Source organism: Salmo salar, chromosome ssa15 (assembly GCF_905237065.1).
Source record: "Salmo salar chromosome ssa15, Ssal_v3.1, whole genome shotgun sequence".
In the NCBI taxonomy this organism is placed as follows: Eukaryota; Metazoa; Chordata; class Actinopteri; order Salmoniformes; family Salmonidae; genus Salmo; species Salmo salar.
In genome coordinates, this window is record NC_059456.1 from 37,943,765 (window position 1) to 37,970,363 (window position 26,599).

The 26,599-nt window shown below is 39.7% G+C and overlaps 1 protein-coding gene and 1 long non-coding RNA gene across 2 annotated transcripts in view; one reads left to right on the top strand and one right to left on the bottom strand.

Annotated features, from left to right (window-relative positions):
- Window positions 1-4,716: 4,716 nt before the first annotated feature.
- Window positions 4,717-17,580, bottom strand: LOC106571377 (uncharacterized). Its single transcript, XR_001320919.2, has 3 exons — window positions 17,337-17,580; window positions 10,897-11,052; window positions 4,717-7,548 (listed from the first exon to the last, which is right to left on the bottom strand). It is a non-coding gene; the product is annotated as an uncharacterized lncRNA (long non-coding RNA).
- The window catches only part of LOC106571376 (mannosyl-oligosaccharide 1,2-alpha-mannosidase IA), a 172,356-nt gene continuing 162,241 nt past the window's right edge, over window positions 16,485-26,599 (top strand). The window contains exon 1 of the mRNA XM_014144392.2: window positions 16,485-17,425. Coding sequence (XP_013999867.1) covers window positions 16,922-17,425 — 504 coding nt within the window. The 5' untranslated portion in view covers window positions 16,485-16,921. The remainder of the gene's footprint in view (window positions 17,426-26,599) is intronic.

Here is a 26,599-nt window from a genome sequence, read left to right on the forward strand (position 1 = left end):
AGGAGCATGCCCAGGCGTTGTAGGGATGTCATACAGGCACGTGGAGGCCACACACACTACTGAGCCTCATTTTGACTTGTTTTAAGGACATTACATCAAAGTTGGATCTGCCTGTAGTGTGGTTTTCCACTTTAATTTTGAGTGTGACTCCAAATCCAGACCTCCATGGGTTGATAAATTGGATTTCCATTGATTATTTTTGTGTGATTTTGTTGTCAGCACATTCAACTATGTAAAGAAAAAAGTATTTAATACGATTATTTCATTCATTCAGATCTAGGATGTGTTATTTTAGTGTTCCCTTTATTTTTTTGAGCAGTATATATATATATATATATATATATATATATATATATATATATATATATATGGGAGGCTCCGGTGCACAACAGGACAAGTACATTAGACTGTCTAGTTTGATAAACAGACGCCTCACAAGTTCATAACTTCATATAACTTCATATATATATATATACTGATATATACAATATTACTCTACTACAATGTCATATCACTATGTTCTCACTCGAGGTAACACAAAAGCAACACAGTACATTGGATGGGTGAGTGATTATGTGAAAACATTCTTTATATTATGCTCCTTTTGATTGTGATTGTGTTTGTTCTGTTCTGGTGGCATTAGATGGAGCCGACTGAGAAGATGTACATCAAGAGATTAAAAACAAACACCACACTGAGCAGATTGGAAAGTGATATAAACTATGGATTATAATATCTGTGATAACAAACCACAGGACCTTCAGATGTACTTCCATCCAATCCTAATGATCTAGGTCATAAACATACAACCGTATAACACCCCTGCAAAGTCAGGATTAGTCTACTAAGGATACACACTATATTAGCAACACACCTGTGGTTTTTCCTATTCCTTTTGAAAAAAAAAGTAAATCAGTTAGTTAAAATAACTTTTCATTCCAATCTGATTTGAATGAAACACGTCCAATTGTAAGATTAAATAAGCCAGAAACTTTGGAAAGCAGCCACCGTGACTTAGGGAAATTGAAAAGGAGCAAATGTGTCTACAGGGGGATTGAAATAATAAAAGCATTATTTCGTGCCTTGATGTCATTAAAATAAATGGATATCTGCTATGTTCGTGATGTAAGGGCATATTAGGTTGTGTTATTATGTGAATTCACATGGCTTACATTAGTGATTGCATACGGGTCTGTTGCAACTGTACAGAAGATATTTCATCAGAACTGCTATAAGCTCAGATTTAATGAATTATTAACAGCAATGTATATCCCTTGGAGATTAATAATCAACACAGGAACAGCTGTGGATTATAGCTGTAAGGATAAATCGATGCATAATGCTGTACAAATACACATTCACCTCTGAAGCACCCAGAGTTGCTATTCAAAAACATGTACAGTGCCTCTATTATCCCCCTGGTGTGCTCCTTTGACTACAAAGCACCATAGAATGACAATGATAAGGTTTCTAAACACCAGGGCTGCACATCTGCAAATGAATCCTGCCTATATCGAGATGTTCAGCAGCATTCATGATCATGGATCTTAAGCAGACTTCTCCTCATGTTTCCACACACCACTTGAGCTCATGTGGAAGCAATAACAGCTGGAAGATCACTTTCCTCTGATTGCAAACCGGCAAAGGTGTATTCCCAGTCCCACCCCACTAGACTGCGGCTCACACACACAGAGTGTGTTTGAATAGGTGGATAAAGACCACATAGAAGGGGCCAGAAAGAACAGATAGGCTCCACTGTAAACCCAGATACAAACACACTGCAATTTATTTAATGGCCTTACTATTATTCTATCCCCAGCCAATCTAAGAGAGGGGGCTTTTACTTGGAAGGAGTCGATGCTGTACTTCATAACATGATGCTTCAGTATGACTTGTGAGGAGAGGTGATGATATGACAGTCTTATCTGTACAGTGTCAGGTGTCATCAGTTTCCAGTGTCTCCATGGCCACCCCCCACGCCTCCCCCTCTTCCACTGCACAGGAGAGCTGTTTTCCAGCTGAAGACGTCCGGTTCTCCCCTTATCCTGATGTGACAGTCATGACAGAGAGTATTGCACCAGCCCAACACTGTAATCGAATTGAGCACAGGGAAGGGTGCTCTCTCCCGCCCTCTCATGTTAAATGCATTTGTATAAGATAGGCTATGTGTAGACTCAGCTGGATGTGTCTAGATCATGCAGAGCCCTATTTTTTTCTGGGATGACAACCACTGGCAGGATACAAGACGAAGGGTTTATGGACTTGTCTGGTAACATACATACAGTACAGTAGACGGCTGCTGATCTGCCATGCTATAGAGGGCTATATGGCTGTGCATGTGTATAATACACCAAGAGACAAGTGCAGTATATCTCCTGTACTTATTGCCTTCCCTGCATAGCTTCACTGGGACCAAATTACACATTCACACAGCATCACTAAAAGCCCAAATCATTCATCCATTCATTGTGCATCCTTCGTTAAAGGTGTATATACAGTATATATTGAGTTCTGTGATGAGCATGTACACCTTTGAACATTCAAAAATGGTTTGTGATCGTGATGTAGCTCGTGATTTTTACAAGCAGACTGGTAATGAGTTGTAACCCACAGAGACAGGTTACAGGAGAGATGAGACAAATTATTATAATTATGATACAAATAGGTACAGGGAGTTCTCTCTCCTACATGGAAGTGTCAAATTGGCTGAACATAGCATTAGTGGGTACGGTTACATGCACACAATAATGCGGTTATTGTGGATAGGCAGATTAATATAAAAGTTTGATTAAAGCGTTTACATGCTTTGCAAGAACGATTTCCCTAATAATCCTGTTTACATGTACACATCAGAAATCCGACTACCTAATAGTAGCCAATCAGAATAAACGTTTTACCACAGCGACCATGTTAATTTTGGGAAGCATATTTGATTCTGAAATCGGACATATAAAGTTTGTACCGGTGTGTGAAAACTACTTCTACATTCAGTTGTTCCGAACTCACTTCACCTGCGCTAAAGAGGGAGGCTTGCTCCGCTGGTGCTAGCACATGCGCAGATCAAAATAACACTGCTGGAAACGCAGATTAAGGTGTTTACATGTCCTAGTAATTCGAAAGATTACTCAGAAAACCAGTTGTTTTAATCGGGGTATGCTTACTTAGATTTTGACCTTATGTCGATTAAGATAAGCATCGTAAGGTGCTTACATGACTATTGCATAATCTGCCTACTGACAAAATCTGTTTAATATCGAATTATTAGTGTGCATGTAAACGTACTCAGTGATTTAAGAGGGAAACGCAGGAATCATAACTCATAATCCCTATTTAATACCACACATGGTTGTTATGCAGGCCCTAAAACTAAGATTAAATTACCTCAGATGAGGCGCATCCAAAGCCCTATCTGCATGTTTCTCTCCAAATTAATCCTGAAAGCAGTGTCCTAACTGAATATGTTTGTTGGCATATCACTTCAGGCATTTCAAACATGTATTAATCGAGGTGTCAAATTAGATTCATGATTTACAGAGATTCTGAAAGCAAGTAGATACAGGGCATCAAACTGAAAATGCAGTCTATGCTAAAATACCCTCTTAAATGATTTAGTTTGATATCATATTTACTCAACATTCCCATCAGGGGAGGCTGTGGCTTTCTAGAGTAAACACAGTTCTGAATACTCTAGATACCAAATGCAGCTCAGGAGTTTAGGCCTGCATCATGTTCCCTATCATTGAAATGGGATGTTCTGGTGCAGCTCGGGCCATTTAGGGTATTGATTGAAGACCTGGTAGCTGAGAGATGTAGATTTATATTTGATTGTATTTTTTATTGTGTATTTTTGTGTATTTTAACTGTTGCTTGTATTCTATAAAGTGTGTAAATTGTCAAATGCAGGGCCTCCCTGTTGAAATAAAGGTACAATCAAAATAGCAAGAATGGCATACAGAACCAATCCTACTATAATGTTCTCAAAATAGTATATGAATTGACGTGGCCTAAACACGTCTCACATCGAATCTTTCAAGAACACTTAATATCACATTCCATCAAAACCAAACATTGGCAAGTCTCCAAGTCTTGGTGTAAATTATTCCTGGAGAATGAAAACAAAAATATAAATGTTTCTTAACCATATAACAAAAACTACTTCAAAAAGGGGCAGTCACATTCCTTCTAAAGATGTACAACAGTGGAGGCTGGTGGGAGGAGGTATAGGAGGATGGGCTCATTGAAATGGCTGGAATGGAATGGCTGGAATGGAATGAATGGCACGGTAGCAAACACAAAGTGTATGGAAACCACGTTTGACTCTGTTCCATTTATTCCATTCCAGCGATTACAATGAGCCCATCCTCCAATAGCTCCTCCCACCAGCCTCCTCAGATGTACAACATATGGTCCTATAACTGATTCATGCTGTTGAAATGGTCAGTGAGGGCTTGAAACTGATGTCCATGAATAGGATCTCGGGCAATAAATCCAGATTGGTCTTGAGTCAAGGTTTCCTCTGCCAAGCCGTGGATGTGTGGCATATGTAAAAAGCCTGCCACTATGCTATCTATCAAGCTCTAGCTCACAGGTCAGAGGCTTGGTCACATGCCAAGTCCCCTCAGGCCTCAGCTGGAGGAAGGGGAACTAGGGGGATCTCAAGGGTACACTTAGTAGACACTACACAAAATAAATATCTTGGTCCCAAGCCATCACATATCACTTTGTGTATAATTTAATGTTTTTAATGTTCTGGGCAGTCCTTGTTCAAAGAATGCTTAGACAGAATTGTTTTACCATAATTGACTCATTCATCAGTTATGGTAAGGCATGTCAGACAATTGTGCTAAATAAAACCAAACTGAGTTCAAGGTTGCAGTGTTTAAATTGATATGTGGGTGGTATTCTATCATTATACACATGAGATAAATGTACCATTTATACTTCTGTTGTATTTTTTTGGCCTGGTTTAACCAGGAAACAACAAAGTATTAACTCACGAATCCATCTCACCGGCTGGCACATTCAGCAGTCTATGGCCATCAAAACACATTTTTGTCCTCTTTGTTTCCCCCGGACATTCCATAACTGGTTTGGTAAAGTTCCATAGTCAACACAAACATACTCAGGAACAGTTTAGTCCATGGCCTCTTCCTCATACTGTATACATATTTCACCCTCTGGTAGTATCTCAATTATTTCTGTTGACAACCAATGTTAGCAGTCAAAACAGGCAAAACTCTTCCCGGAAACGATTCAGAGGCACAACACGTCACAGTTGCACTCGAGACATAATAAGAGCTGACTGTACATTTATGATCTTCCCAAGAGTTTAATGCAGCAGTAAAATTATTGTGATTGCCACATTAACTTTGTTGAGCTGCAATGGAGGTCTTGTAATATTTCACTCAAAGAAAAACCAAAATGGCTGAAACTTGACGTTAAGATGACAGGTAATTGATAGCTTAACACACATGGCCTTGTCTTACATGGACATCCTCTATAAACCCCCATTCATCACATTAATGCAGCCATCAAGATATGATGGTTTGATATGATAGGTGAGATATGGAACAGGTTTTTACTGTTACAGTTTATTGGACACCCTCATAAAGAATGCATTGACATGTCATCTATCGCACAGCTAATGTAAATAGGTGCATACGCACATAGCTATACAACATTGCTGGTACAGGGAGAGCGGTACAGTTGTGAGACAGAGCAGTGCAGAGTGTGTGTGATACAAACATATGGAGGATAAGTGAACAATCCTTGATTAATACTGCACCAAACACTGACCTGCTAATGAATGCTTAGAGACACTCCCACAGCGGACTCTTTCAGTCACTTTCTAATCCAGTCCTGGGAAGGTACTGTAGGCCCCATGTAATGAGCACTGTAGTTTTATTCACCAAGTATCCCAACACAGACAATTGTTAATCCCCCAAATTCATCAATGAGATTTGCTTTTCAGAGTACATTCGAGAGCTTAGAAGGGGTCATTTCATAACTAGATCCCAGCATGATGCAAAGGGCCTCAATTTGACCTGGGTTGAAAGTGGGTTGAAAACCACCAAGTACACTGCTGGTCTGTATTGGCTGTTTAATTTGTCAGCATCTTGTCCATAGTCTGAAATATCAAACAGTCCTGTTGTCTTGTCCTTATCTGGGATCATGGTGTGGAATGTCAATGCGAACTCTGCTAAACCCAATGCTGATGAGCTGAGCTGAACCTATTACGCTGGCTAATATGACTTAAAATGTCAGAGTCCATTTAAACCTGACTATACTATTTGGCTTTGGAAAGCACTGATAGGCCAATGTACCGTAAAGTGATTTGGATTAATATAGTCATCTAATAATCTCATTAGAATAATATAACAGCGGATGTCAGCGGTGGTTAGAATTTCCAATGGGAAAGTATACTGTTGTCATGTCTACTTCTGATGCAATGGGAAATGATTAAAGATTAACCCTCAATTCCTTTTTAAAGTTGTTTTATAAACTGGTATAATATTTGGTTCTATACAAAATACTACAAATGTCACTCTGGCCAAAATTGGTGCACAATATGGGGAATGGGGTGTCATTTAAGAATTGTCCAGAAATCATAAATGTGAAAACATTAAACTTACATAGGCTGCCTGCAGGGTGTGATTTTGTCCTTGGAGTTAGAAGTTATAAATGAAACAATCATTTTCAGGGAATCTTTACCACAGCTGTTAAAAACATGCAAAGTTAATGTTCAAGGTGAAAGCCTGCCTAAGAAGAATCTCATTAAAGAAGGCAATGGAAATGTGATGGAAGCATTTTGTTTTCACCTGCAGCTTTGGGGTTGTGAACTGTCACAATATGGCCATATCATATTCATTAATTCTTCAGAAAAGTCATATAAAACTGATGCTCTGCATCAGCCTGACAATTACACCTCCTGGCTTTCTATTCATTCCCTCTCATATTGAATGTTTATTTTCTAGAAACTAGAGCGCAGTCAGAATAACGAAGTACCTATGACCTCAGATGAAGTGGAATCTCTCGCTCTGATTGAAGAGTATATTCATTTCAGATGTGACAGGGACTAAAAACTCCAGCTAAATCATTTGTATATTGACAGGTCACAGTTATCAGCCCACGTATATGGTACAGCTGGTAATGCAGCTTATTCATCATCACACAGTGCTGCTGAGAACATTTGACATGTCACATAAGTGAGAGAATCAAACGGTATGTACAGCGGGAGAGCACATACTTATGGCAATCTTGTGCGAGCATAATTACACTTTCCTCTCTCAACTTCTGAACACTGGCTGCTGCTAAGTGCTGCTTGTGGTGATACTAATTACTATTAATTATCACTTCAGGCATGTTTCAATGCCAAAGTCCTTCAGGTGGCCTGACTCCGTCACCCCTCTGTCTGCACCATCCTAAGAGAGAGGCCCAGAGTTTCAGTGGAAGGGAGGGGAGAGGTCAGTGGTTTGTCCCACACCACGGCGCAGCGGAGTTGTGCATGGAATTCTCCAGGCTGCCTGGGTTGAGGGGCGTTCCGGTCACCTGTGAGGGAAGAGGGCAATGTAATCTCAAAGTCACGAGAGAGCCCCAGAGTGACTGCATCGGTTATTATTACATCATGTGACACAGTTTACTGACCCCGCTGTTCAAGTAGAGATGTTTCTCTCATCCCCTTGACAACGCAGTAACTTCAATAGAAGCAGCGTGCCTGAAAACCCCAGTGTTTCATTATGGATAATCAAAGTCTTTAAAAATAAATATAGTGGTTTACTTGCAGTCAGTGAGACTGTTATAGTGGTACTAAGCAGGAATCCAGATGTAATAATAAAGTCAGACAGTTTCTTTGTGTTGTTGGCTATCCTCCCGCCCACAGAAATCGATGTTAAGGCCAATGGAGAAATAAGGAAGGGTTATGTTTTCATCTCCAAACTGCAGCAAATGGTGGTATTGATATTTTCCTCTTATCAATTGCGAGGACAGAGATCTATTGAAGCCAAGCGTTTAGTTCAGTTTGTTTGGTTTGGTCTGCAACAGGGAGAGTAGAGGGGGAGGAAGAGTGTGGGATAAATGAATATTCAAGGATGATGAGCAACACACTGGCAAAAAGGTGGAAAGGAACTTCCAGCAAGGCAGTAGATGAGATCAATAACATAATAAAACATTACTTTGTAGGACATTGGCTTATTTTCAGCAGAGGCAGCCTGAATATGTAGCCAGCCTTTAAGCATAGGCTTAGTTGATTGGTGATTACATAGTAGCATCCCTCACAGTGAGCAGAGGACAACGACCTCAAAATCTTATGGTGGCATAATCTCTGACTCCCTATTGTGCTGCAAAGTTATGTAATTCCTAAGTTCATTCAAACTCCACATAAATACATTGTTACTGTCTCCAAACGTTTCAAGGATTATGTTTACACTTTTTAGGGTAGTGGATGTGAACACTGGAATAGTAATCTTGGTTGCCCAAATAGCTTTTCACCGTTACATCCTTATATGAAACATTGTGTTTTCGCTCCGGGCTAGGCAGGATATACACTTTTATAGATTGCCATATTTGAGGTATTGCCTTTCTCTCTTGCTGGTTACAAAAAACGCAACAAATTCAATCTCCTCCCTGATCAATATTTTGCATATGGAAATACCTTCCCTTTGCGAAAACATCCGCGCCAGTTCCAGTTCCCTTCTGACGAGAGCTTAAGAATGCTGTCTCTGGCTGTCTCACTGTATGTATATGCCCTTCTGTTTACACCCGCCCTAATTGTTATTCATTCTGGCTCCCCTATCTATCGGAATAAAATGGCAGTGCTTTTAGTAACATTACACTGCTCCACTCATAATTGAAGTTCATTTTGTGGCATTATGATAAAATATATATATATTAAAAAAAAAAAAAAAAAAACACCCAATGTCTCAGAGGCCGCACAGAGACGAGGAGGGCTGGGGCTCCTGGATAAAACAGTGACACCTCCACAGAAGGGAGAGATGAAGACAAACAAGCCACAACATCAGCCGCTGTACTGAGTCTCTCAGGAGGGTGGCAACATGCCACTATGGCGTCCCCGCTCCAACGAGTCTATAATGCAGTCCTCAAAGTCAAAGAGGGTGCAGGAAAGGACTTGGTTGTTTAGGTTGGCAAACAATGACTGAGCAAAGGGTAGGGCTAGGATTCGGCTTAGTTTTAGGCAATGACTTGGGTTAACACCATGACCGTTGTGATACCTATTGCTATTTTCAATCATCAGGCAAACAAACAACCAGTGGTAAACCAAAAGCTCTTTGAGTGGCAACATTTCACTCCCTGAAGGATTTCACTCTGCTCCCTGAAGGATTTCACTCTGCTCCCTGAAGGATTTCACTCTGCTCCCTGAAGGATTTCACTCTGCTCCCTGAAGGATTCTTGAAGGTTACAATAACAAACAAAACACTTCAGACCTGCCAAATTAGAACTCAAAACACTTGTCTGGGGCTTCATGACCTTTTGGTTAAAAAGGCTGTTCCAGAGGGTCCCAACATACTGCTCTACATGGGAATCAGCATACATTATGCTATTAATAGGGGACTGTCCTCTGAGAAAATGCACTGATAGGATTTCAGATGATCTTCCCTGTAAAACCAGAATGTTACATTGGAAATATCTGGTTCTCTCTAGCTAACATAAAAATAATAATAATTAAAAGAGCTTGCACAATTTCGTCTCCAGTCAACCTACATGGGTCAATGTAAGTCAATAGGTAGAAAGAAACAGACATTTGTGGTAAAGGTGCCGTCTAAGATGCTTCTGGGTATTTTTTACTGGGTGTATATTGAGTAAACCCCTGAGTCTGCATTATTGAGCAATATTGCAATGGAAGCACACATGAAAATAGACCGCAATTCGAATAGCTTACATAAACCGATAGGCTCAGCCAACAATCGTACCACCACAGCTTACACACAAACCGGGGTAGAGTAATGATTGATTCCGTCACTGGAGCACATACACAGAGATGGAGAAATACTGCCATTGTGCGACTGGTTGCTATGGAAAAACACTTGCTTGAATGTTGATTTCTCAAACTTTGAAGTTCACACTTAAACACCAGAGTATAAAAGCAATGGGTAATTAATATTTCATGTACATCAGTTAGGAATTATACAGTGGCCTTCTCACAGAGCCTTCGATTCTGCCACATGAACGGTCAAGCCTGCAGCTAGAGGAGCTTGGATGCGTAATGCATGAGGCTAAAAGTGATGGAGCAAAAATCCACTTGAGTCAACATGGCCAATTCCTTGAGGCTGGTAGCTACAGTAGCCTAATTCACAAAGGTAGTAAACATTTTATTTGGTAGGATTTGTTTTAGCTCACACAAAAATGGTCCTGTGTTCATATAATCAGGACAAAATAACAGTATGTACCATTTCTTTTGCATTCTAATTCATTCAGGTAACAACATTTGTCTTTCTTTGAACTTCCTGTCCAGTTATAGGAAGTCTAGATTACCGTAAAGGTTGTGTAAATTGATTGATCAGAGCCCTTTAATTTCATTGAGGGCCTGAGCCTGCCAGCCTTCTGAAAGAAGTAATTATTACTGAATTATTCTTCCAATTTCCATACAATAAGGAAACAATCGTTGACCTCAGAACTGCATCCTCAAACCCATCAAAAGGCAAGCCAACCATGTTGTTCAATTTACCTCATGTGCCTCCTGTTCCAAGTAGAACCTTTGTATGCAATTTCCTACTACAGTAACATAGGAACAATTTACATTTAAATGTTTACATTTTAGTCATTTAAAAGATGCTCTTCAACTCAACTGTGTTTTCTGGGCTACACTCCCTACAAGCCCTCATAATGATGTGTGAAAGGAAAATGGAATATGATCACAGTGTATTACCCATGATGAATTACCTGTAGCAGAGCTCTGAACTCAGCAGGTGGGTTGTTGCTGCAGGTGTTGAGTGGGTGGCATGCGGCGCATGTTTCCCTGCATGAAGCTCCCGACTGAAAGGCTGCCGCTGACAATCCAGCAGTGTGTGTAGAGAAGACACACGGATTCTTCTGGGACTGGTGCAGTGCGAACAGGATAGTAAACAAGGAAGAGATTGGAGACTGGGTCAACAAGTTTAGTCAAGTTGCAGAAAGTCTTTTGCTATGTCATTTCAAACACGTAGTCTAATCAAATATTGTTTTCAATAGTTTTTCACATTTGAGGCATTGGTTAGGTATATACAGAGAATACTGAGTCAGAGTGTGCAACACAGTAATAAAGGGTATGCTGTATGAAAGATACCGTCATATTCAAACATTCCTTTATGAATGTGTAGATCTACAGTGGTCATAATTTATGGATGTAATCATGTCAAACCTCATAGTCTGTACAATGTGTCCCATTCAACTCCATAGTATTCAGACCCCTTGACTTTTTCCACATTTTGTTAGGTTACAGCCTTATTCTAAAATTGATTAAATAGTTTTTTCCCCCTCATCAATTTACACACAATACCCCATAATGACAAAGCAAAAATATTTATTTAGAAATTTTCACAAATGTATTACAAATAAAAACTGAAATATTAAATTAACACAAGTATTCAGACCCTTTACTCAGTACTTTCTGGAAGATCTCCCATCTCCACAGAGGAACTCTAGAGCTCTGTCAGAGTGACTGTCGGGTTCTTGGTCACCTCCCTGATCAAGGCCCTTCTACCCTGATTGCTCAGTTTGGCAGGTGGCCAGCTCTACGAAGAGTCTTGGTGGTTCCAAACTTCTTCCATTTAAGAATGATGGAGGCCACTGTGTTCTTGGGGATCTTCAATGCTGCAGAAATGTGTTGGTACCCTTCCCCAGGTCTGTGCCTTGACACAATCCTGTCTTGGCGCTCTAAGGACAATTCCTTCGACCTCATGGCTTGGTTTTTGCTCTGACATCCACTGTCAACTGTGGGACCTTATATAGACAGGAGTGTGCCTTTCCAAATCATGTCCAATCAATTTAATTTACCACAGGTGGACTTCAAACAAGTTGTAGAAACATCTCAAGGATGATCAATGGAAACAGCACCTGAGCTCAATTTCTAGTCTCATAGCAAAGGGTCTGTATACTTACGTAAATAAGGTATTTCTGTTTTTAATTTGTAAATAAAAAAATAGCTAAAATGTTTAAATACCTGTTTTCACCTTGTCATTATGGGGTATTGTGTGTAGATTGATGAGGAATTGTATTTATTTAATCCATTTCAGAATAAGGCTGGAAAATGTGGAAAATGTCAAGCGGTCTGAATACTTTCCGAAGGCACTGTATATACTTCCTTTCAGGAAAAGACTTCACAGCCTCCATTTCTCCTCAACAGGAAGCCCCGTTAACTCCATTGAGGGGAAATAACAATGATAAGTTAATGCTTGCTAGTGCAGAGAAAAAGATGCATGGAAGCCTCTGATGTAGAATTAGATAATACAGACCTCACATGCCTTAGTGTGCATTGATATGATCATTTCTGCTCTGCTTTTTATTTTACAATGAATGCCCCCTTCCTCCAAAAACTCAGCTGGCACATTCTTTGTCTGAGCCTCACTGCATGCAAAGCAAACAGTCCAGTAGGCCTACAATTAGAATATGTTCTAGTCTTATTAAAACATTTCAAAATAATTTGTTTGATTTCTGTCAGGGAGTTTAAACTCCCACTCCAATTAGTGACCCTTTTCACTGAATGTATCCAGCCTCTCTCTCTTCAGCTACACAAATGAGTCCATCTTGCCTGGGGGACAAGGTGGCGATGGTGGTTGAATCAGTGGTTATATTTGGACTATATAGCTAAAGAGGGAGCAAGGAGAAATTACACAGCTGGGTAACATGGCCTACTTAACATCTGATTGGATGCAAAGCTTAACTGGGTACACAACCAACACTAGTAACTGCTTCTGCCTCTCAAAACTCTCTGGAAGTGTCAATCAAACACAGGATCTTTCCAGAAAATATTCAAATATTGACATTAGATTGCATTGAAAGGAAATAGAAAATAATATCCAGGATGATTGTTTGTCAGCAGATTGCTGCAACAAGCATCTAACGTCAAAGCAACCATGTTTTGTCATTTAAATTTTCATTTGAATTGCTGCATAGACAAATAGTATTGTGAATGAGTCAATGTCATCATATAGCAGCAGTACTGTAAAGATGTAATGACTTGTAAGCAACCAATCTGGACAAAAGTACAAGTTAGGGCAGCGTTTCCCAAACTCTGTACTTGGGACTCAAGGGGTGGATGTTTTGGTTTTTGCTTGATGATTAGGTGATTATATGAATCAGCTGTGTAGTGCTAGGGCAAAAAAACAAAATGTGCACCACTTGGGGTCCCGAGGACTGAGTTGAGTAAATCCTGGCTTAGGGCAATCCCCTGAATGTGAGTGAGAAACATGTCAAAGCATGGCTACTCCTTTCTAGGGAATGTTGCTTGTTCCAATACAAATCATCACATAACAGAATCATGAGATGAAGGACTACTGTAAGTGATTGGCATGTGGTGGGATAAGGCTGGCCTCATTGTACATAAGGGTCGCTCTTGAATAGCTGTGCCATTTGGGCATGACATTTAGGGGGGGGGGATTATTGACTTTTTCTAGATTATTTATTTTAATTATTTGGGTATTTTACCATTCTCAATCAACTAATATGACAGCTTAATTACTTAATGTACCATTGTGATATGTGCCACCAGTAAGAGTAGTAACACCAATGACAGTAACACAAATGACACATTTTAAGTAATTGGGGATTTTTCCTTTCAAAATGATTTACTGAAGTGATATGATTAATCGTTTTGCACACAATGTAATTTCCCTTAACTGAAATTGAGTAACACCAATGACACTTTGAATTTATACACACCAAATTATCAATTGAATCCTAAAATGTATGACATACTAAAAGAGTCTGATTAGCTAATTATTACATTTTATAAACTGGGTGGTTCGACCCCTGAATGCTGATTGGCTGACAGCCGTGGTATCAGACCGTATACCACAGGTATGACAAAACATTTATTTTTACTGCTCTAATTACATTGGTAATCAGTTTCTAACCGCAATAAGGCATGTCGAGGGTTAGTGATATATGGTCAATATACCACGACTAAGGGTTGTTCCTAAGAACAGCCCTTATCCGTGGTATATTGGCCATATACCACATCTCCTCGTGCCTTATTGCTTAATTATATAGACCCCTCCACCATTAACAGTTTGCCACTAGAGGGAATGTTTAAAGAGATTGCTAAACGCTAAATGGGATTTGTGCCACAAATGCATTTGGAAACAGTGCCAGGGAAATAAAACCAAAACATGGATTGCTGTCATACCTTGTCCATAGACTGCTTATAGGGTAAGGAACCAAATGTGTCATTTTGTAATTTGAATAGTCCCTTTAAGGTCCTAGTATCTCTTCCAACATAACTAAGGAAAGCTATTATATTTGTAAAAAAAATATATATATTTAAGAGCATTCTTTGGGTTTTATCTAGTGGTTAGAGCATTGGATTTGTAACATCTCACTACAACTCCATTTTATTAATTATTTTAATATCATTATACAGTGCATTCGGAAAGTATTCAGACCCCCCCACATTTCGTTACATTACAGCCTAATTCTAAAATGGATTAAATCGTTTTTTCCCCCTCAATCTACACACAAATAAAGGTAAAACAAATAAAAATAACCCATAATGACAAAGCAAAAACTTTTTTTGAAATATTTGCAAATGTATTCAAAATAAAAAAATATGAAATATGACATTTACATAAGCATTCAGACCCTTTACTCAGTACTTTGTTGATGCACCTTTGGCAGCGATTACAGCCTCGAGTCTTCTTGGGTATGACGCTACAAGCTTGGCACATCTGTATTTGGGGAGTTACTCCCATTCTTCTCTGCAGACCCTCTCAAGCTCTGTCAGGTTGGATGGGGAGAGTCGCTGCACAGCTAATTTATGGTCTCTCCAGAGATGTTTGATCAGGTTCAAGTATGGGCTCTGGCTGGGCCACTCAAGGATATTCAGAGACTTGTCCCGAAGCCAATCCTGCATTGTCTTGGCTGTGTGCTTAGTGTTGTTGTCCTGTTGGTCCTGAGCACTCTGGAGCAGGTTTTCATCAAGGATCTCTCTGTACTTTGGCTCCGTTCATCTTTCCCTCGATCCTGACTAGTCTCCCAGTCCCTGCCTCTGAAAAACATCCCCACAGTTTCCTCCAGACGTGATGCTTGACATCCAGGCCAAAGAGCTCAATCTTGGTTTCATCAGACCAGATAATCTTGTTTCTCATGATCTGAGAGTCATTTAGGTGCCTTTTGGCAAACTCCAAGCGGGCTGTCATGTGCCTTTTACTGAGGAGTGGCTTCCGTCTGGCCACTCTACCAGAAGGGCCTGATCGATAGAGTGCTGCAGAGATGGTTGTCCTTCTGGAAGGTTCTCCCATCTCCACAGAGTAAGTCTAGAGCTCTGTCAGAGTGAACATCGGGTTCTGGTCACCTCCCTGACCAAGGCCCTTCTCCCCGATTGCTCAGTTTGGCCGGGCGGCCAGCTCTAGGAAGGGTGTTGGTGGTTCCAAACTTCTTCCATTTAACAATGATGGAGGCCACTGTGTTCTTGGGGACCTTCGAAGCTGCAGACATTTGTTGGTACCCTTCCCCAGATCTGTGCCTCGACACAATCCTGTCTGGTTGCTCTACGGACAATTCCTTCGACCTCATGTCTTGGTTTTTGCTCTGACATGCAATGTCAACTGCGGGACCTTATATAGACAGGTATGTGCCTTTCCAAATCATATCCAATCAATTTAATTTACCACAAGTGGACTCCAATTAAGTTGTTGAAACATCTCAAGGATGATCAATAGAAACAGGATGTACCTGAGCTCAATTTCGAGTCTCATAGCAAAGGGTCTGAATACTTATGTAAATAAGGTATCCATTTTTTTATTTTTAATACATTTACAATTTCTAAAAACCTGTTCTCGTTTTGTCATTATGGGGTATTGTGTGTAGAATGATGAGGAAAAATATTTATTTATTCTAAAATGGATTAAGGTTGTAACGTAACAAAATTTTTATAAAAAGTCAAGGGGTTTGAATACTTTCTGAATGCACTGTAACCAATGCAAAACCTTGGCTTACTAAAGTAGGCTCGGGAGTGGACACAAGGTTTTTGGTTCGAATCAGACCCCCCCCTTTCACACATCACCCAGAATATGTCCTCTGACAATCCTCAGCCAATCGCAGCCACAAAGTCAAAATTGGCTATATTAAAAAAATATATTTTGGTCTTAGGGTTAGGTATAAGGTTAACACTGTGGTTAAGGTTAGGGTTACGGTTAGGTTTAAAATCAGAATTTAGAGAAATTGTAGAAATAGGCGGGGTTTATTACTTTGTGGCTGTGGTATGTAGTGACGATTCCCGCAAAGGCACATAATAAATGCTAGAGACGATGTGGAATGTCAAAGCTCTACTGACTGACGGAAGACATACATCTACAACCGTTTTATATGACCACTTTATTTTATCACTACATGTGTCTTTATTTGTGAGTGAACAATTCAGTTTGTACAAGACATTAAAACAAGTGTGTCACCTTCGGATACGGAGTACACGCCCACAATAGCTAACTGTACGCGCAGAGCAAAGCCATTGGACAATAAGGGCTGTCAATAGCGCATAGCTGCCATTCTTTCCGTTCTGTTCTGAGCTTGGCGAACACTTTTTGCAGATGTGTTTCAGCATGGGCAGTTGAAACAGCAGGACACTGCTCAATAGTGTAACTTTTACAGAATACTCAATTATTAATTTCTGATATACATATGGGAAATTGGTAACTAATATTGTTGTACGGAAGCTAAGACTGTGCCGATTTTAGAATTTCATTCATTTGATTTGCCTTGAACGACAAGGAAAATGCCAGTAGCAACTCTATTGCCTTTTACAGCTACCCCGAGTAGGAAGTCTGCCAGCCCGACCTCCTTTAGATTGACAGAGAAATTCGTTTTGCTATTAGTTTTTAGCGCTTTTATTACGCTTTGTTTCGGGGCAATTTTTTTCCTACCGGATTCATCGAAGCTACTGAGCGGAGTTTTCTTCCACTCGTCTGCGGTAGAAACCAACACGCGAACAGGTACGGATAGTGATTCAAACGTTGCAGTTGGGACCGACGAAAAGATATTAACCAAGATTAGAAAGGACCACGAAAAGGCTTTGGTTGAAGCAAAAGACACTCTCCAGAAACGACCAGACGAGATAAAGCAAGACATACAAGACGAGAAGGACAAAGTTTTGAAGGAAGGTAAAGGTGGGAAAGATTACAATAACCTACCAGTCATTGAATATGTTCGGCCACCCGGAGCAACAGGGCACGAGCCCTCCGATCCGGAAACCAAAGAGAGACGAGCAAAAATTAAAGAGGTGAGTGATAAAAAAATAAATAAAAATAAATAAATACAACCAGAATGGCAACATTTGGTGTGTGTGGTTAGCTAGTTTCGCGTCCAATACTGCCTGCGTTTGCTCTGCTGTGTAGCCTAATCGGCAAATTCCTTGTACACAACACACAGTTAAACGACTCTAGTCTGTACACAGCACAGGCATAATGTTGTCAGCTGAAACTTTGAACTTATGAATTTACTTTGTATCCAGATACACTGTAGAAATCCATCCTGTATTGATATGTTCTCAATATCATGCTTTTCATTCTCACCAGAGTACATCCTGTGTACTCCTTGTCCTGTAGACAAACCACAACATAGTCCGTTTTATATAATTTGGGGCAACACTTTTACAGTGTACTGTGTAGCTCAGGGCAATATATTGTTTCTAAATATATGCTTAGCCATTTTATTTTTTCTAAGTATATAATGCCTGTGGTGTACCCTAATTAAGTGGTACACTATTAGACTATACTCACAGCAGTGTCCCTAACCCTAAGGACAGTGTAACAATAAGCAGGCATGCGCATTGCTTATTACACTTACGGTAATACACAATATCAGCACTATGAAGTAAAATGTTACCTAGCTCGGTGAGTCTAACAACTGAGATTTGTGGAAACGAACTGTCTATTGTATTGTACATAAGTTAGGCCTAGTTATTTGCCTATGGTTGTGCAATGTCAGAATACAGACACTACAACTGTAGGCTATAGGGGACATAAATCACACTACCTTTATATCTGGTTAGATGGGGCAAGCAGGTCTAAGGGCTCAGACACACCAGTAATGTTTGCTGGCCGAGACTACTTAGCACCTCTGAATTTGCGACAGTGTGCACTGATTTTACTTGAAAAATCTACAGCGGGTGGTCCCTAAAACACAATCAGCAGACGAACGCTAGATCCACATTCAGTGCATTGTGTGTGAACCTTTATCCTCCTGACAGACCTGTTTTTAAACAATGAATGAGCCAACCATTTCAGAGACACTCCCATTAGGACTGGGTATTGCCAGGGACCTCACATTTCGATATTATCACGATACTTAGGTGCCGATACGATATCTATTGCAATTCAATATGTACCACAGTTTATCATGTCTCTACAGTGCCTTCGGAAAGTATTCATATCCCTTGACCTTTTCCACATTTTGTTACGTTACAGCCGTATTCTAAAATGGATTAAATTGTTATTTTTCCTCATCAATCTACACACAATGCCCCATAATGACAAAGCAAAAAGAGGTTTTTAGAAAAAAAACTTTCAATATAAAATTTACATAAGTATTCAGACCCTTTACTCAGTACTTTCTGGAAGTTCCCCCATCTCCACATAGGAACTCTAGAGCTCTGTCAGAGTGAGCATTGGGCTCTTGGTCACCTCCCTGACCAAGGCCCTTCTCCTCCGATTGCTCAGTTTGTCCGGGCGACCAGCTCTAGGAAGAGTCTTGGTGGTTTCAAACTTCTTCCATTTAAGAATTATGAAGGCCGCTGTGTTCTTGGGGACCTTCAATGCTGCACACATTTGTTGGTACCCTTCTCAGAATCTGTGCCTCGACACAATCCTGTCTCGGTGCTCTATGGACAATTCCTTCGACCTCATGGCTTGGTATTTGCTCTGACATCCACTGTCAACTGTGGGACCTTATATAGACAGGTGTGTGCCTTTTCAAATCATGTCCAATCAATTGGATTTACCACAGGTGGAATCCAATAAAGTTGTAGATACATCTCAAAGATCATCAATGGAAACAGGATGCACCTGAGCTCAATTTCGAGTCTCATAGCAAAGGGTCTGAATACTTAAGTGAATAAGATATTTCTGTTTATTATTTTTAATACATTTGCTAAAATATTTTTTTTTTCGCTTTGTCATTATGGAGTATTGTGTGTAGATTGCTGAGTATTTTTTATATTTTTTTGTCCGTTTTAGAATAAGACTGTAATGTAAAAAATACATTGCTGTTTGTTGTTCCAAATATATTGCTCACTATATTATGTCTCCTGTAGAGGGACAAGGGAGCCATGAGAATACAAGTTTTAATCAGTTATGAAAGTGCTGAAAACATGTTGGCTAACCATTTAAGAGAAGATTGAGGTCAAGTTATAGGAGGAGAAATACAAAAGTTTTGACGCAGGTACAGCCGACTAATGCTAGCTAAAGCTAGGCTAACTTCCCAGCAAAAAAAGGTCATATAATCAATCAAATATAGTAAAAAATAATATTGCAATACTCTCCTGTATCAATCAAAATGGCCAGAAACAATGAACTTCTAAAACTCGTCAGTCTATTCTTGTTCTGAGAAATGAAGGCTATTCCATACGAGAAACTGCTAAGAAACTGAAGATCTCGTACAATGCTGTGTACTGCTCCCTTCACAGAACAGAGCAAACGAGCTCTAACCAGAATCGAAAGAGAAGTGCGAGGCCCCAGTGCAAGTACATTAGGGTGTCTAGTTTGAGAAACAGACGCCTCAAGTCGTCAACTGGCAGCTCCATTAAATAGTACCCGCAAAACACCAGTCTCAACATCAACAGCGAAGAGGCGACTCCGAGATGATGGCCTTCTATATATTTCTTTATTTCTTGCACTCATTTGAGATCATTTACACACTGTCATGTACGGCTGCACAATATGGGCAAACAATCTAGGCCATATTTTTACCTTTGCTCTGACACAGTACATGTATTAGCTAGCTAGCGATTAGCATTAGCGACTAAGAAGATTTGACCCAATTTGCTAAGAAAAGACACATTTCCTAATTGCAGATGTAAGAGACACACTAATAGTATAATTATTGAACACTAGTTGATTTATATTAATGAGCAAAGTGAAAACAGCATTGTTGTCATCAACATTGTTGCATGTGCTGCATTGACCATGCAGAGACTGAAAGCAAGTGTCTCGTGGTGAAGAAACAACAAATGCGCTCTTTGAGTGACGGGCAGGGCTAGGTCTTTGTGGAAAGCGACATGGAGAGAGAGAGCGGAGAGAGATGACTCAAGTAGCGAAGTAAACTATAGAAATGAATGCTACACACGGCTTATCACATTTAACAAATCAAACATTTAAATACCGTTATAGAAGGTACAGATCAGGGCCTCCCGAGTGACGCAGTGGTCTAAGACACTGCATCGCAGCGGTCTAAGACACTACATCACAGTGTTAGATGCATCACTACAGACCCGGGTTCGATCCCAGGCTGTATCACATTTTGCCCAGCGTTTTCCAGATTAGGGGAGGGTTTGGCCGGGGGGGGGGCTTTACTTGGGTCATCGCTCTCTAGCGACTCCTTGTGGCGTGCCGGGCGCCTGCAGGCTGACATCGGTTGAATGGTGTTTCCTCTGACACGTTGGTGCGGCTGGCTTCCGGGTTTAAGCGAGCTGGTGTTAAGAAGCGCGGTTTGGCGGGTCATGTTTTCGGAGTACGCATGACTCGACCTTCGCCTCCCAAGCCCATTGGGGAGTTGCAGCGATGAGACGAGAGAATTTGGGGAGAAAAAAGTGGGTAAACCCCACTCCCCAAAAAAGAGAAGGTAAAGATAAAACCCAAAACGGTCCATGCATCACCACCGGTATATCGTAAAATACAGCATACCGTCCAGCCCTACTTCAGCATGACATTTCTCTGGCTTCTGTGCATTTGGTTTTGGCTTCTCCTCATGTCGACTATCAGCTTACTTTGATAGTTGATACAGCCCCTCTGCTGAGTTGATACAGCCCCTCTGCTGACAAAATACACATCTCGAAGAGATCAAATTTATTCAGGAGGCATAAGGGGATTTAGAGGAAACTGCAGTGGTGGCAAATTCTTCAGCAGTCATCAACATTTGCCATGTTTATGGGTACAAAGTCCTCGGCTCAGGTCCCAGCATCGGGCTTAGAATCGCATCATTTATCTCTTCGTTTGTGTTTGTTAGGGGTAGGGATATGCTGGTTTAGGCCTGCTATGGAAACTTTGCTCAACCAAATAACCAGCAGTTATGTTTTGTGTGGTTTGTTTTCGACAAGCTGGGTTATTTTTATTTGTAATTGTACAGAAATATATTCCCATTCTTTTGAAAGTAGTTTTGTAGTTGAGATGGGCCTAGTTCCCTTTTTGCACAACCACCTGCCTGTCTTGCTTTCAAGGTTCCACTGTGAATTATTGTACAAATTAGAAAAAGGTACCACGTTGGCCATCTTTCTCTGTATGGGTATATCAGAGATGGTAGGTGAACCATAAAATGTAATGATTAGAACAGGCATCCCAATAGATTTGTTAAAGAGGTAAATGGAACTCGACCCAAACAATGGAAATGCATGTAAACGTGTGGGGGGGGAAAGATGCCATGGGGTTAAGATCCTGAGTCTTCTTGTTGCCCCCCCCCCCCTCCCCCCAGTAAAATGTGCCTATATTTAGGCTATTGTTTATGTGTATTTCACACTATGTTGAGGTACAAATCTGAGTATAATGCTTGTATGGATGTCAACCCCAATATAAACTCAGCAAAAAAAAGAAACGTCCTCTCACTGTCAACTGCGTTTATTTTCAGCAAACTTAACATGTGTAAATATTTGTATGAACATAGCAAGATTCAACAACTGAGACAAGTTCCACAGACATGTGACTAACAGAAATGGAATAATGTGTCCTTGAACAAAGGGGGGGGGTCAAAATCAAAAGTAACAGTCAGTATCTGGTGTGGCCACCAGCTGCATTAAGTACTGCAGTGCATCTCCTCCTCATGGGGGAATGGCTCTAGCCCTCACCCTCCAATCCACCAGGTCCCAGACGTGCTCAACGGGATTGAGATCCGGGCTCTTCGCTGGCCATGGCAGAACACTGACATTCCTGTCTTGCAGGAAATCACGCACAATTGGGGCCTTTAAGGATGGGAAAACTCCAGGGCTGGATGGCATACCAGTGGAAGTATACAAAACTTTTTTTGATATACTCAAAGGACCATTATTAGCATGTTTTAACCACTCCTATATAAATGGTAGATTATCAGACACGCAACAAGAAGGTCTGATATCATTATTACTGAAACAGGACCCAAGTGGTGTGTGTGTGTGTGTGTATATATATATATAAAGATCCAGTCCATCCAGTCCTCTTACACTTCAGTGTTGTGATGCAAAAATCCTAGCAAAATGCTTGGTGCATGGAATTCAAAAAGTATTGTCAGATATTATTCATCCTAGTCAGACAGGTTTTTTACATGGATGATACATTGGAGATAATATAAGACCAGTACTGGAAACAATAGAATACTATGAAATATCGGGGACACCAGGCCTGGTTTTTATAGCTGATTTTGAAAAGGCCGACTGGAGTTTATATATAAATGCCTAGAATATTTCAATTTTGGGGAATCTCTTATAAAATGGGTTAAAGTTATGTATAGTAACCCTATGTGTAAAATAGTAAATAATGGCTACATCTCTGAAAGTTTAAAACTATCTAGAGGAGTAAAACAAGGTTGTCCACTATCGGCATATTTATTTATTATTGCCAAATGTTAGCTGTTAAGATTAGATCAAACAATAATATTAAGGGATTAGAAATCCGTGGCTTAAAAAGTAAGGTGTCATTGTACGCCGATGATTCATGTTTTTTTTTTAAACCACAATTAGTCTCTCCACGGACTCATAGAGGATCTAGATACTTTTGCTATCCTCTCTGGATTAAAACCAAATTATGATAATATTACGTATTGGATCACAAAAAAATGCACATTTTACATTACCATGTAGTTTACCAATTAAATGGTCTGATGGAGATGTGGACATACTCGGTATAGAAATCCCAAAAGAAAGAAATGATCTCACTCCAATACATTTTTATAGAAAGGTAAATACCTGTCTATTTGTGGAAAATCACCCTGATGAACTCTTTAGTCATATCACAGTTTACCTATTTGCTTATGGTTTTGCCTACACCTAGTGACCTGCTTTTTAAATTATATGAACAAAAAATATTCAATTTTATTTGGAACGGCAAGCCAGATAAAATTAAAAGGGCCTATTTATATAACGAATATGAATTCGGAGGGCAGAAATGATTTAAATATTAAAGCATTAGACCTCTCACTAAAAGCATCAGTCATACCAAAGTTATACTTAAATCCAAACTGGTTTTCTAGTAAATTGGTACGAATGTCTCATCCTATGTTCAAGAAGGGCCTTTTTCCCTTTATTCAGATTACACCTGCCCACTTTCGGTTGTTTTGAAAAGGAAATAATCTCCAAAATATATAAAAATAATAATAAAAAAAAAAAAAACAAGCCTTAGAAAGTTGGTTGCAATTTCAGTTTAATCCACCTGAAAAGACAGAATAAATAATACAACAAATATTGTGGTTAAATTGAAATATAGTAATTGATTAAAAAAACGGTATTTTTCAAAGAAATGTTTAAAAAAGGTATAATTTTAGTGAATGATATTATAAATAGGACTGGTGAAGTGATGTCACACATGCAGCTAACACAGACATAGGAAATGTCTGCTCTACCCAAAATTACAACCAATAATTGCAGCATTACCACAAAAATGGAAGAGGCAAGTAGAAGGGGAAAAAGTAAGGAACTTGTATGTCGGCCCTGTATTAAAGAACATAAATAGTTAAAGAAAAGTGTGATAAATAAAAACATATACCAATTTCATTTAAGGACCAAAAAAACTGACAGCTGTGCCATATAAATTGCAGAATGGTTGGGTGGAGATTTTCGATGTACCAATTCCATGGCACATGGTTTATGAATTGATACGCAAAACAACGCCGGATTCAAAACTTAAAACTTTTCAATTTAAATTACTATACAAAATTCTTGCAACTAATAGAATGTTATATATATGGGGGATACAATCTTCCCAGCTCTGCAGATGCAGCTGTGCGGAGGCAGAGTCATTAGATCATTTATTTTGGTATTGTCCATATGTAGCTCGTTTTTGGTCACAGGTCCAGGAATGGCTGAAGAATTGCAACATTTGCCTAGAACTAACGCTGCAGATAGCAATACTGGGTGATTTGAAAAGCCATAGTCAATCAATCAATCAATCAATAATATAATAATTATTTTAGCAAAAATGTTTATTTTTGATTTGCAATCTGAGGAAGCTATGAGAATAGAAAGGTTCAATTGTTTTGTGAAGCATCACAGCACAGTTGAAAAATATATGGCAAATAGAAATCTGAAATGGATGATGTTGAGAGATAGATGGGAGGGGTTGAATGGAGCTGAAGGGTGGGACTATTAACAAGATAAACATTGTAAACATACGGGGTCTGTAAAATGTATATAGGTTCAGAACTAGTGTGAAATAGCACAGTTACAAATAGAAATCAAACTGGATGGACATCAGAAATAGAGGAAAGTCTATTTTACAATAGTTGTTTTTAGTCCATCTGTAAAATGTCTATTAGATGAATAAATTGAAGGTAAAAGCCAAAGTGTTTATTAGTTTACTCCAATTGGGGGATCGGTGGTAGGGTTTGCGGGGAATAATAAAGGTATATTTAAAAAAAAAAGTATGTATATCTATATAGGTGTGTATGTATGTATGTATATATATATATCTCCATCCATACACGCGTATGTATGTATGTATGTGTGTATGTATATATATATATCTATATCTCCATCCATACACGCATGCATATATATATATATATATATATATATATCTCCATACATGCATATATATATATATATCTCTCCTCAAAAAAAAAAAAAAAATATATATATATATATATATCCTCAAAAATATATGGTGGATTGGAAATGATGCAGACAATTACATTGATGGAAGCAACATTCTTTCTGCAATATTAAGCTGATCCACCCCTTAGGAAAAAAAAGACCCTTACTGGGTAAATCATTTAGGCTTTTCTTTGCCGTTGCAACCATTGGCTAATTACAACACAGTACATAGGCACCACGCAGCACACTATTGTTGATGATTCACATGTCATCCTCTTTCTGTGTGTGTAAGCGTGTGTGCAGCCTGATGTTTCCCCAGGCTACTGGGCAGGTTTTAAATGTCACGTGCACAAGTACACGAAATGCCTTTCTTGCGAACTCAAAACCCAACAATGCAATAATCAATAACAATGTACAGTATTACTAGAAAAAAACGTCAGCTCTCTGGAAAAATAAGAATACGAAATATCCAAGTTAGTAAGCATACTATATACAGGAAATATTTAAAAAGTCAGTAATACCATATTTACATATGCAGGGATACTGGAGTGATGGAGGTGGATATGTATCGGGGTAAGGTGACTAGGCAACAGGATATAAGATAAACAGAGTAGCAGCAGCAGCTTGTATGCATGTGAGTGGGTGTGCGGGTGTGTAGAGTCAGTATAAATGTATGTGCATATTATGTGTTAGTGAGCAAATGAGTGTGTTGGAGTGAGTGTGTTGGAGTGACTGTGTGTGTGAGTGTGTAGGGCCCAGTGAGTGTGCATAGAGACAATGCAAACATTGAAATAAAGATAAAAGGTTAACTCAGTCCGTGTAGCTATTTTGTTAGATATTTATCAGTCGTATTTCTTTGAGAAGCTGTTCAAGAGCCTCTTGGTGTCAGACTTGATGCACTGGTACCGCTTGCTGTGCAGCAGCAGAGAAAATAGGCTTGGGTGGTTCGAGTCTGGCGATTTTCGGGCCTTCTTTTTATTCCGCCTGATATAAGAGGTCCTGGATGGCAGGGAGATCGGCCCCAGTGATGTACTGGGCTGTCCCCACAACCCTCTGTAGCGCCATACCAAGCAGTGATGCAGCCAGTTTATACACTCTCAACTGTACAGCTGTAGAACCGTTTGAGGATTTGAGGGCCCATGACACTTTTTCAACCTCCTGAGGGGGAAGAGGTGCTGTCGTGCATTTTTCACAACTGTGCGTGTGTGTTTAGACCATTTTAAGTCTAGTGATTTGGAACCCCCCCTGTTTCCTGTAGTACACGATCAGCTCCTTGGTCTTGCTGACTTTGGTGGGGACAATGGTGTTGATGGCTGAGCTGTAGTAAATGAACAGAATTCTCAACATGGGGTGGGGCTAGTCAGCGTTTGGAAATAAGATGCAAATGATTGCCTGGACTGCAGCTCTGTAGGGCTGACCTGTTTTATCAGTATGCATTCTGTATCTTAAAGGACAAACGGTTAATAC